Genomic DNA, 13,432 nt, shown 5'->3' with positions numbered 1-13,432 from the left:
GGGTTGCAAGGAAGCGCATCAGCTGAACAGTCCCCACTCCGGCTCAAGACGTGTGAAAATGACTGAAAATACATTTTAAAATAACGTACAGACCAAATGCAACACAAAGAGGCACTTGCATTTGGCTTGACATTTATGCTACCACTGCATGAGAGTACAGGTCAGGTTTTCAGCAGCCTTTTCATTACAAGACAGTTGCAGTGAAGAAAAGGTGTAAGAAAGCAGTTTCCTAGATCTCAGAAGCAAAGCACAATTCATAGGACAATGCCACAAATCTAAATCTAGGGCGCAGAAACCGCCATGACGATGCTCTTCGGATATACCGTTAATCTCAAATCTGATTTAATTGCATGGGATCTTTTGTGACTATTACTTATCTGTGGTTTCAATAGCACCAAGAAACAGCAATTGAGATCAGGGCTCCACTGCACCAGGCATTGTGTTAAGGCAGCAAAAGACAATCCTTGCTCTAAATAGACAAAAGGGGGGAGAAAGGCAGAGCTATTACCCTCCTTTTACAGGTGGGAAACTGAGGCACCAAAAGACTAAGAAACTTGCCCAAAGCTGCTCAGAGTCAGTAGAAGAGTTGGGAACGGAACCCAGATCTTTCCAAAGATGATAAGCAACTTAGACACTAAAGGAAGATACCTATAGAGCCAACATGAGGCCACAAGGACTGGATGGCTGCATTAAGCACATGGCAATGCACTGGTGAAGGAGTGAGTCAGTGGCAGAAGTGGGAAGAGTTAGAAGCCACGAGGATACTCTGGGAGCAGAAGAACATTCATGACGACCATAAGGAATTCTCGGTGGAAACATGGAAGGAGAGCTACAATGGGAAGCAAAGACGCAAAGCCCTTCAAGGAACTATGGAAGGAAAATGGGCTGATGGTTGGACTGGGACAGGGGGCAGGACATGAATCCTAACTGACCAAAGAATATCTCAATCTGATTTTATTGTTAAATACCCACGAGGTTTCTTTATCAACAAGATTGTCTTGTTCCAAAATGGTGACTTGGCGCTCAGCCATTTGACTCTTTTGAACAGTGCCAGCCACATCCGCACAGTCCCTCTGCCAACTCACCTCCCTTAAGTTCTGACGTTCAGAGTACAGTTTCAGATCCCCCTGAAAGCAGATAGGGATCCAAGCCCACAACTTAACAGTCATAAAAACTTTAAACACGGGGCACTTCCACAGGAATCGCTGCCCATCAAGAATGCAAAAACTTGCAGCGGGGCCAGGTTAGGCAGTGAACGACTATTTCCCCACCCCTCCAGAAAAGCAGATTAATTGTGTTTCACAATCTTCAATCAGTTCTCTTTTGCAACTAACTAGACCCAAACATTGGACAAAGAACTTGAATTAAGGGACATGGAGGAAATAAAAAGCACACGAAGCATAAAATGAGGTATCTACATTTGGGAGGAGGGGTGGTTGTTTTTTAAACCAAAAATTTCCTACCATTGCTACCCCCAATTGAGCTTCCTGAGGTTTGTAGCTACACAAGCATTAGTACGGACAAGCCTCCAGGCAGTGGCTGAAGTTTTACATACCACACTACCTTGCTCTTTGCTCCAAGTAAATCTATGAGACATGATGCACCACTGCATTGCTGCTATCTAGCATGGCTGGAGTGCAACTGATAGCAATAAAAAGTCATTTTTACGAGAAATAAGCCTAGTGTAGACAAGATCTTAAAGCACATATTTGCAGTAATCACTTATGGAGATCACGAAGGTGATTTACACTCCGGTGAGAAAGTGAAGTTTGCATGGGACTGAGGAGACCTCCCCACACTTGAGTGACAAATGAGAGAGACGTTTGTAAGATTGCCAACCAGTTTATCATCCCCAGGAGCAGTATGGCAACTGTTAGTTACATACGTGGCCATCAAGACCATAATATGCCAGTTTGCATGTTATGATGGCTTCACATCACCCCTCAAAGGCAAACGCACTTTCACTAGGATGTGCTGGAACTGCTAATAGCCTTTTCAGGGTGTGCTGCTCGCTCCCTTCTTGTTACTCACCTTACTTATAGTCATCTGAACTCATTACATCAAATTGTGACGTTATCGCTGTAGCTATGCTTTCTTTGTGCTCGCTTTTCAAGTTTGGGGTCGCTGTATCAGCACTCAAGGCTTTTACTTCCTCACCTCTTTTATTAGCGATGCTTTTCAAACTGCATGATAAACTTATGTCCTCTTTTAGGGTCTGATCCCGGCAATGTGCCATGCATGTCTTGCAATGTGCTGCACAACCCTCAGCTCCCATTGATGGCACCAGGAATATATAGTGCTCAAAATATGACAGAAGACAACACACTGCAGAATCAGGGTTTTACTGTGAGGTTATGGAGATTCTGCAGTACAAATTTATGGCAGAACAGCTTAGCGCTAAGGGCAAGTGCGCATTAGTTGCTACCAATGCAGCAAGTCCAAGGCAAGCAGCACAATGGTGGTTCAACAAAAAACAATGCATTTATTTAGCAACCTGCACAAAAAGTTCTTATCCTTTCTTTTAAATATATATGTTTTGAAAAGATCAAAAAGATAAACCCAGAAAAGGACATATCACTATACCCAAACCATGTTTGCTGTTAACCAAATGGTTATGGGCAGCACCCATTTAACAGAACAGCATAAGATTCTTATTTGAAATGCTGGAAGGTTTCAAGCTTTTATTTTTCCACTTTCCAAGGCGGGGGTGGGAGGGTGGGGGAGAATCTTCAGAACACAGGAACATCATCATCTACAGAAAGAAAAGCAGCCATTTTAAGGGAAACAAGAAATAACAAAAACAAATCTCACATTACTGTAAATTAATCACTCTTGAATATTCTGTTAAGGCAAAGAACAGAAGTTCATTTAATGCAATGTAAATAACCTAATATGTATTTCAACAGTGCCAGTGAGATGAAACGTCCAGACAGATACCACACCCTGGTCGAGAGAACAAACTCTTTAAAGGTCTGATTTAATCTTTCTCAGTAAATTGAGAAAGCCTTGAATCAAACAGATTAAAAATGGCATATATTAGTTCTAAATTAGCAAGGGCTAGTTTCTCAGGATGCACTAGTAGTTTTTGGATGTAGAGCTTTTCTCAGGTGTTTCATACCTGCTGACCATCTTGTATTACATTGGCAGACAGAGTCTGGACACTGATATGCTCTCAGTGTTTAGAATTTGAAGATCTTCTCTTGCTTTTCCCTACACCCAATTATCTTAAACCAGCATATAAACAGGAATTTGCAAACTCATTTCCTCATTCCTCTGCCACATCAACACAAAGCCCTGAGCTAGGAGGTTACTATGCCCCTTCAGCTCTCATAAGATATGCCAATCAGCTAGCAAAACAATGCTGATGGGTCATAACTGCCTAAAGAGAGCACAAACGTAACCCAAAGAGCCCCAACCAGGTCACATTAATCCTGTGAAGGTCTATGCACAGGCAGAACCTTTTCTATGTTTGCCACCGTTCCCTAACTGCCTTACAAACCAATAGCAACCTAAATAGAGCGTTACTATGCAGTAATTCTAGTCCTCATGAGACTCTCCCAGCTCACCACACTGTCTTGTTAGCCATTTCTTGGTGATCAGGACCTGAGATCAGAATTGTCCCAAGGAATTCATCATCAAATTGCAGCCAATCCATCTATTTTCAAAAATATAAACCTATACCTTTGTTCACAGGAGTTCAACTGACCCCTTTTCTTGGAGAGAAATTCACTTTTATTTGAATTACAGCTATAAAGGGGTTATAGGTCTTCTTCCTAGGTGTTCAAGGGAAAAAAAGCAACTTAATGTGCTTTAAGGGAAAGCACAACTGAGTTCTATTTAATGGTGAATAGAACAAATATTTTTCATTTAAAAATAATCCAAGAATTTGCTGTTGAGATTAAAAATGCTGAATCACTTTAGAAAACCCAAACCAATGTTTTAATGGAGTTTATAAAAACAAGGTTTAAATGAGGATCTGGGTGTGAAGTTGAAATGCTGGTAGTTTGGGGCAATGAGCATTCATCCAATCAGCTTGTGATCACTTGCTAGTGGAATACACTGGACGTTACATAGAAAAATGGAAGCATAACTCCTTTATTTTATTTTTTTTTTTCATTTTTCTCCTTTTTTTCCAGGTAGCACTACAAAGACATTCAAATATTAAAGCCACATTACAGGCCGTCCTTTAAACACATATAAAATAAAACAACAAAATGAACCGTTGTCAAGTGAACCTAGAACACAACATTGTCAAAATAAAAGTTCTTTTAAAAAAAATGCCATTGGGCAACCAATTGAGAAACCCTCCACATAGAAACAGGTTGATCCAATCAGTACTGGCTGTCCAGCTCTAGGTTATTAGTTTTCCCAGATGGGCTTGCTAACTGTACACCAAGTGCTGAGACAATCCGTAACCCCCATTTCTTTCAGTGCAGCTAGGACACCCTTCATTTGCTCAGCATCAGTAGGTTTGTGGGACAGGAGCCCAAACAAGCAGAGCTATCAGCCTGACATTTTCTATTTCCGAGAGGTGCTACTGAGAAATACCTGGCTTTAAAAATAGACGAACTGTTAAACTGTGCAGATTAAAAAAAAAAAGAAAAAAAAGCAGCTTTTCCCTGTGCGAGTCCTGGCCACCTCTCTTTAGAAGGCACTCATTGGTATACAGAGAATCTCTGTGGTTAGTGATTATACTGTCAAGTAACAGATACCCTATTCTTAGCACCACCACTTCAGACTGTTTAGAATAGCACTTACTCCTACTCAAAGTGTCACCTCTACTGGCACATATTTAATGCTTTCCGGAAAGAGGAAAACTATGCAAAGTTGAGGAAAACTATGCAAACAATACCAAACAGAGAAACCATTCCAGTTTTTTTCCCCTCTTTTTGTTTTAGACAGCATGTTTTACAGGGACATTTTTAAGTACATTGTGCTGTGTCTAAAGGAGAACTATAAATCCAAGGGAATTAAACATTTCAGACTCTGTCATTTCTATTGCCAACTGCCATTTATAAGTTGGCTGGTTTTGCCAAAAATGGCTCTGAGCAAGCAGCTAACGTACCTTTTTACAACGCAGCACCCACTTCACTGCCCCAAAGTGGGAGCCCACAAAGTGCAAGATCCCCTTCCAAAAAATAATTTAAAAAAAAAAATTAAACTTGTCAATTTCAGACAGACACTTCAGATTAGCTAGAAATTGCCTCCAATTTCAGGCTGGAAATCTAAAGTGAACATGGAAGTGTCTTTAAGATACAAACCCAATAAGCTTGTGTTTTCCTTTACATGTCTTGGGACATATTTAAAGCTTAAGAAAAATATCAGAATTTTTAAAAAGTGCCTGCCTCAGTCTACCTATTTTGCTGTGGGGAGGGTTTCTTCTGGAGTGGAGGGGAGGGCGCAGGAAGGGAATGTAATAGATGGAGAGGGACTGTTGCCATAAGCAACGTTACTCTTATGGAATGATGCAATTTCTGTAATGATTTAAGCACAATTTAAAACAAATCTACAGTACGTTATTTCAAGGGGAAAAACACTAAAATTGCCAAATGTCATAGACTAAACAGCAACTCATAGTTATATATAAAAAATTAAAGTCATGTGAACATTATCTTAGCAAATGCTACAACAGTGGTTAGGCATCATCATTGTCCTCTTTTTTGTCTTTCTTCCAGTCGCCCTCGCCCTCGGCTGTCTCACTGGTGTCTCGTCTCCTTTTCCTGTTGCGTGCATTAGTTCTATTTTTAGGAGGTGGCAAAGGGTCCATTCCAAGTACTTTGTGTATCTGTCTGAAAGCTAGCATTCTTAAAGCATGCTAGAGGAGGAAGGAGAAGAAACATTAAGGATGGTACCCATGGAGAGGATAGTAGTAGGAATGACATGGCCGATACTACATAACCTACAGTATCTTCTGTGTACAGCAGCCTTATAGTCACGCACTGTAGGCTGGAGTTTAAAGTGAATAATGACAACATGTTCTAAATATCAAGTATAGATACATAAATATAAGGATCTTATTGCAAAGCCGTTGAGAGCTCATAACTTCAATTAAAATCAGTGGAAGATGAGCTAGCCAGTTCCTCTGACAATTCAAACCTAAAATTTTTTGTCCTGATTCAAAACCTGCTGAAGTCAATGAAAACCTTTACAATCGTTTCTAGCTCTTAAAAAGACTGTCCAAAGCCCAGCGAAGAGCTAGAAACTACTATACATTGTTTAGTAAAAGAAAGTGTACAAATTATAGCAGCAGTCTTCTCACATCTTACACTGATCCATCCTGAAACGATCTCCTGCCGGCTATCCTGACAGAAGTGATTCTAACTTCCCCCACCCTTTAGTCCTACACATCTCTTTTAGGCACTCATTATTCGCTGGGGACTAAGTAGAAAATGCTATAAAGAGTCCAGAGAGAAGTATCTAATCTAAAGTCTCGAGTTTAATGAAGCCAGAAAGGTGAAAGTTCAGTGTTTTACCTGGTAAGCCTACCAGGGTTGTTCTACACATAGGCTATACTTACCTCAGAAGGAAAGATCAATGAGAATTCCTAAAACAAATATCTGACTTCAGACAATGGCTCTGGAGATGTCAGAAAGGATTACTTACACTAAAAGCATTTTTAATTTTTTTTTTACCATATGATGGCTGGATTGCAAGTGGATTTTTTTATTTTAAAATTGCATTATATTGCCTGCCAAAACCCTAAGAACCCTTGACTAATACTAATACCATTGCTTATGTGGCCAGCAGGGGCAGATTTTAGATACAGAGAGCAGAAAATGCAGCCCACACCTCACCTCCCCACAGAGAATCTAATTAAGCTGCCGGTTTTTACTGCTGGTGAATGTAAAGAAGAATTACCGCGCAATTCACCAAGAAAATTAATAGCATTAGAAAGAAATATGGTTGTGCACATTTTTTAAAGTGTTAACTTAAAGAATGCATGCACTTATATTTGAAGTTTTTTATTTCATCTACCACTGTTACACTTAACACCAAAGATGGCTAACAAGATCAAAGGAAAATTATCGCTTTTCCATTACGTTACTTTATTTGACCATTCTGTGTGTTCTAGCCAGTTTCAGTGGTTTCCCTGACAGTCAGTTTCCCCTTCCCTTTATGTAGTTACCCTTAATCCCCGCAAGCCACACAGGAGAGAAAACCTTTTTGAAAATAGGAAAATACAACTTTAAAGGCAACTATACTCTGCAATGTGAGGTATAGTTCATATTAATGTGTTTCTTTATTTTTAAAAAAAGTGTGTAAATTAGGTGCAGCTCTCAGACTCAGAATTGCCAATGTGGCTTTTGGGGTTACAAACATGGACAACTGCAAACCAGTGTTTGCCTCTTACCATGGGTTCTGTAGCTGTTTTCAAAACCTTAACTGGAAAGGATATAGTAACCTCGAATAGCAATGTGTACCAGATGCCTCACTTTACAGAATGCTTCTGCTCAACGCTATTAAAAATAACTGTCTTATCTACCTGTGCGCTGGCCGTAACATCCTCTCGCTCCTGACTGGTCATAGTCTCTAGAGCATCCATTTCATCCTTCTCACAGGGATCTTGCAGCCCAGGTCCATCTGAATGCAAGGGGAAGAAGGAACCACAATGCTAATAAACACACTGTAGTCAGGGTTTAAGAAAAAGACGTTTAAAAAAAATCACATTTAAATAAATTCCTAATGTACAGTGTTAGTTACAGTTTATCATTGACACTGCTTTTCACTAGTTAAGCTGTTTGGTTACTTTTTTACACTTCACGCATCTTGAACAAGGAAACCTGATTGGTCAGTTTCATTTCTGGATTCTCAGAGACTGGCGCAGAATGCTGAAGTGCTTGGGGTTTACATATTCAAAACATTTTAATGAGAATATTATTAATGCACAAACAAAGTGTTGGGCCTAAACTATCCGAATCTCTTTAAGGCTCACACAACACATATGCCACTTTCCGAAAGCAGCTATCAATACGACTTAGTCCCAAAATCAGTGCTGCCAAAAAGTGACTGAGTGTATTCCAAGTGTCAGACTTTAATACATCTTCAGTGGGAAACCATCAAAAAAATGTAGCATGTACTGCGGGATGACAATACAGATGACACAATCCACTGTAACAAAGGTTTTGTGGGGAGTCATTACAGATAATGGTTTAGAACTGACCCATCAAGAGTGTTCCTGTGGCTACACATTCAAGAACTCGGCGCATGGCATCTCCGGGACTTAGAGGACTTGTTGCACTACTTAAAGCCTTTTCTACGAGAAGCTCCATTGCCTGCAGGGAGGACAAAATAGGGTTCACTCTTTAAATGAGGAAAAGAAGACAAAACACACTATAATTTCTTAAAAATATAAGTAATGCTGCGTCCTCTTCTACAAAAGGCTGGCAGCCTCTCCAGAAAGCAAAGACAATCCTTTCCACAGGGCTGTGTCTTGCTTTTTAGTTCTTCAAAACTAGCTTCAAAATACTGCTAAGGCAGCCTTGTAAAACCATCATGAAAATCTATCAGTTCCCGCAAAACACCTCTTTCGCCTACTAGAACTATGACAATAATTATGAACACATTTTAATTGCTTGTCGACAAAAATTATTTGCCTGGGAGAATGGACAAACAGAACTTTGCAAGGCTGAGCTCAAGAGAATTTACAACTCCATCCAGAACTGGTTACTAACTTCTTTCAAGAAACTCTCTCTAGCAAGTGACATAATGGAATTCTGGACTTTGCAGCAGTCTGGCCACTCTCCTAGGGAAATTAGGACCAAAGGATTTGGATCACTGTGTGCTACACGGACGGGATCATTTAGATTGGCTCCTCTATTATTACTTTGGGCATGCATCAGTTGACACTTTTCTAAAAATGTTTAAGTTTATCATCACTTGTTTATTAAATTATATTGTAAACCTATAGGCACCTACCAGTGAAACCCTTTTAATCTTTTATCCAGCTTTCCTATTATGTTTATGATTCTAACACTACTATATTAGAAAGTTCTGTCCAATCATCATCAGTAGTGTTACATTTGCAACATCAGCTCCCAATCAAGATCAAGGCCCCACTGCACACACTGTATACTCTTCCTCCTTGGTCAGGGTGGTTACTGAGCCAAAAGACAGTATTTCCGGTCCGACCCGATAGTTGCCTCCAGTGCCGCGGCCAGGCCCTTAGATAACTGCGGTACTGAGGTGCTCGCAGACGACTGAGCGTATGGGATCGCGGCCTGAGGGAATCCCCACAGGTTCCAATATTGCCAGGGACCTGGCCATTGTCCTTGCGGCCAGCCTTCCATCTGCGGCAGCATGGGAAACCCAGTGCACTGCTTGGGGGCTTGCCCCTTTGGGGGAACGACCACTTTTTCTCCCGACTCCGAGGAGATAAAAGCTGGCGACCAAGGGGGTGCTAACGCCGCATGCTTCTCTGCACCGCTTCTTAAGCCTCTGGGCTCCGGTGACTGGGAGTCGTGCCTGTGAAACCGGCGAGGAAGGGAGAGGCTGTGGTGGAACCAGTGCTGGCTTCCCTTTCGACTGGCCTCCGGTCTGGGTATCTGAGCTTCGGTGCCCTGCCCTGCCCTACTCTCTCACGGTGTAGGCAGCACCGACAGGACCAACAGGTCCTTCATTGCCTGAAAGGCCTCGGTGTAGAAGGGACCAGTAAACAGCATGGGCCTCTGCTACTCCCAGGAGTTGGCAGTGGCACCGGAGTCGGGCTTTACTTCATTTCCATGTCCCCGATAAACACCACTGCTGCTAAAAAGAAGCACTTTACGTGATAGCAATCAAAGGAAGGATGTCGCCTTACCCAATGTGGAAGTGCCCCCCACGTTGGTACGCGCTGGCAAAGGTCTCGCAAAACCCTGATAATAATCACACATGACTGCAGACCGTTAGCTCTAGCCTTTATGGAAAAAAACAAGATTGTTTGTTAACAGAAAACAACTCAGACAATAAAAACCTGTCATACAAGCAACAAAACAAAACTCATTAAAAGTATCTTAAGAGTCTCCTTATCTGAATATTAAACCATTTGACTTCACATGGAGCAAAGTGTCCATTGTGTGCTGCTCCATGTAAAAAAAATGCAACGAGCCACTGGCATTCCAAAAAATGCTGAGGTAGAACACAAAAGCAATGGGGATAGAGAAACTAACCTATCTAGCCATCTTCAGCCATCTAGTTAAAAGAAGGCCATGCCAGCTGTTATCAACATTTCGAGCACTCCCACTGTAAAACCATTATTTGTGGATTCAGTGCCGGTGAAAGGTGCTAGATTGGTAGCTCTGAATACTTAAATCCTCTACTTATCCACAAAGCAGGTACAGAACAATCAGGACAGGGCAGGCTTCATTCACCACCAGCCAATGCATCTCAAGTGTCCTGACAGGACCAGCAGAGATATTCTATCTCAAGGATCTATTCAGATCTTCATTCCCTGTTGGGATTACCGCAGAGTGCTAATTTTGGTAGTGAATTTTATAAGTATTTCTTAAAACAACTAGAGAAACAGGTTGGGTGGATTAATATATTTTACTGGACCAGCTTCTGTGAGTGAGAGAGACAAGCTTGCTAGCTGACAGTGAGCCACAGAAAGTCCCCCAAGCAGCAGGGGGAGGAGGTAAGTGGTGTGTCCCCCTCCTCCCGCAGGTACAGACCCTCCCCAGGGCAGCTGGGAGGCGGCACCATCTAGTGGGAGCTGGGGACTCCTCCTGCCCTGCATGTGGGGAGGACATGAAGCCAGGGGGGGGGGAAGAGCAAAAGGGCAGCCTTGGCTCCTGGGCACCAGAGACCTACTGTACATCACTGGAGTTAACACATTGTAAGAGACCATTCAAGACAAAGGGGAAAGTTAATACCTCTGCAGTCAGAGGACAAAGGAGGGTCAGTGGGTCTTAAGCAACCGTAAGTTATACTTGAAAGTTTAGGGTTAAAAATGGCATTTCTAAGCTAGCTGGTGACGGTGACATATAAAAGGATCCTCTCAGATCCATTTACTGACAAGAGTTGACATATGCAGCCTTCTTTAGCTTATTAGCATGAACAAGAAAAAAACCTTGGTTCACAGGATTCATTTTCACCAACACTTTACTAAAAACAGCAATGTCTCATTCATATTCTAAAAATATTCCTATTTTAAGTTATTGTGCTGTGGAGAATATGAGCTGAATGTGTACATAAGAATTTTGGGGTCATTACATAGAAGATGCTCCTAATAGCATCAGTTATACTTTGATATCAGCTCTGCAGCACAAAACTACCTCCTTTCTTCGCCCTTCCTTCTGCCAGATTAGCAAATCAGTGTGAAACTGCACAACACATCTCAATGAATCATGCCTACTTGGAAAGCTCTTTACCTGAAACCATTTAGCATGACGAAGGGCAGCCAATGACTCTAGGCATTTCTGTTCACTCAAAATATCACACGGGTCAGGCTGAGATTCTGCTGCTGTTTCTAAGAGGAAAGAAATATATTATATATTATTTTCTCTCTGCACCACTTACAAAGCTTTTATGACCAAGAGTTGTTGTGAAAGACCCCAACTCAAGCATGACTGCTGCTAACAGCCATCAAACTAGCATACAGTAGTTTCTAAATCATAACTAGACTGAAGACTGACTGAACTGTAATTAGAAATTATAGTCTCCTCCATCAAAAGCAAATAGGCTTTTTCAAATGAGAATGTGGCAGCATTCTGAAGGCACTAAGAACAGTATAAAAATCTCCATTAGCAGATTACAGCAATTCAGTCTGCAATGTTATAAAGTTAGTAGGTCTTGAACACAGCTAACTCCATCTATCATCTGCTTCCCCATTTAGGAAGCTATATGGAAAAATAAGCACAGAAGTTCTAGGAGGATTTCAGCCTTCTGATTCTGTCACTTTGAAAGTATTGTCAGTAGTAACCAAATCAGCAAGATGTATCAAAATGTCTGCTCAGTCACATGATTATTTCATTTGGAAATTATGATGTATTTAATACATCAAACCTTTCAGACACTAAGTAATTTTAAACCAACAATGATTTACTCACCTTTGTCAGCAGAAATATCCTCTCTCATGAGAGGAGATGTGACTGAAATGGTGACCTGCATTTTTGGTTCCTTGCATGAAGAGATGAGTATACTTGCTTCCTCAGCATCGGATGAAACTTCATACTCATCCTCAGTTAACGTCTAGAAAGTTAAAAGAAAAATCCCACTTGTTTCACCTTCAAGTCCATGTGCCAGAATCATCCCCACACCTCACTATTAAAAAAACATATTTGGTGAATTTGTTGTTCAAGAAAGAAATTGACTAATATCGTTATACAGGACTATATACAGGAATGATATCGCATCAGTTTCCATTATATTAGTAGAAAAGATGGGTGAAGTAATGTCTTTTACTGGACCAACTCCTGTTGGTGGAAGGGACAAGCTTTAGAGCCGCATGGAGATCTTCCTCAGATCAAGAGAAGATAGTGTCTGAGTAAGGTGGGACAGGTTGTTGCGCATAAGATCCATGGATCCTACACATGCCTATCACAACATGGATTTGTTGTGATAGGCATGTGTCATCCAGTACATCAAATGCTCCAACAACAACTACGTGGGTGAAACCAGACAATCACTAAGCTCTGAGAAGAAACCATGTAGCAAAATGACAGAGACAGAACACAATATCACCCATGACTGAGCACTTTTCACAAAGCGATCACTCCATGTCTGACCTCTTAGTCCTCATCATCAAAGGAATCTTGCATAACTCCTACAATAGGCAAGCCTGGGAGCTTAAATTCAGGATTCTGATGGACACTAAAAACCCTGGTTTTAACAGAGACACTGGTTTTATGGCTCATTATAACAATCTATAACACACCGTGCTGTCTGCTAACCTTTAATTGCCCACTTCCTTTAAAACGGTCTCCTACAGGATATGTGAACCTCTTATGCTTAACAATCTGTCCCACTTTCTATTTAGTTCAGCACTCTGTCTACCTTCTCCATATCTGAGGAAGATCTCTGTGTAGCTTAAACTAGCCCGTTCCACCAACAGAAGTTGATCCAATAAAAAAAAATCTCACCTATTTTGTCTCATATCCTGGGACCAGCACACCAGCTACAACACTGAAAACATATATTAATAGGCAGCATACTGTTTTTTTACAGTAGACCCTTATTGGCCACTGGGTAGGGCTCTCACACAGCCTTACCAGTGCACCTCAAGCTTGACATCCAGAACTCTGTCATTCTAGTCTTGAGACTTTCCTGAGCAGACTGTCCCATCATGCAAATTATGCCAAACTATTAGCTTTGTGATGTCGACAAGAGCTTGTAAGGGACTGAACTAAGACACCAAAAAAAACTCACGTCTTGTGTGCAACAGGCAAAAAAAATGAGTGCAGCAAGTCACTATGCTACCTACTGATATAGTGGAAATTGACATTTTGAGCTGAAATGC

At 41.2% G+C, this 13,432-nt stretch overlaps 1 protein-coding gene across 1 annotated transcript in view; it reads right to left on the bottom strand.

The window, feature by feature from the left end:
* MATK (megakaryocyte-associated tyrosine kinase) overlaps window positions 1-13,432 on the bottom strand; it is a 92,100-nt gene that overhangs the window by 25,595 nt on the left and 53,073 nt on the right. Inside the window, exons 14-15 of the mRNA XM_067557238.1 lie at window positions 12,024-12,165; window positions 11,339-11,443 (exon numbers count right to left, since the gene is read on the bottom strand). Of these exons, the coding sequence (XP_067413339.1) occupies window positions 11,339-11,443; window positions 12,024-12,165 (247 nt within the window). The remainder of the gene's footprint in view (window positions 1-11,338; window positions 11,444-12,023; window positions 12,166-13,432) is intronic.

Source organism: Emydura macquarii, unplaced genomic scaffold, assembly GCF_026122565.2.
Source record: "Emydura macquarii macquarii isolate MOO-44397 ecotype Brisbane River unplaced genomic scaffold, CSIRO-AGI_Emac_v2 contig_306, whole genome shotgun sequence".
Taxonomy (NCBI): Eukaryota; Metazoa; Chordata; order Testudines; family Chelidae; genus Emydura; species Emydura macquarii.
This window is presented reverse-complemented; position numbering and strand designations above follow the sequence as displayed.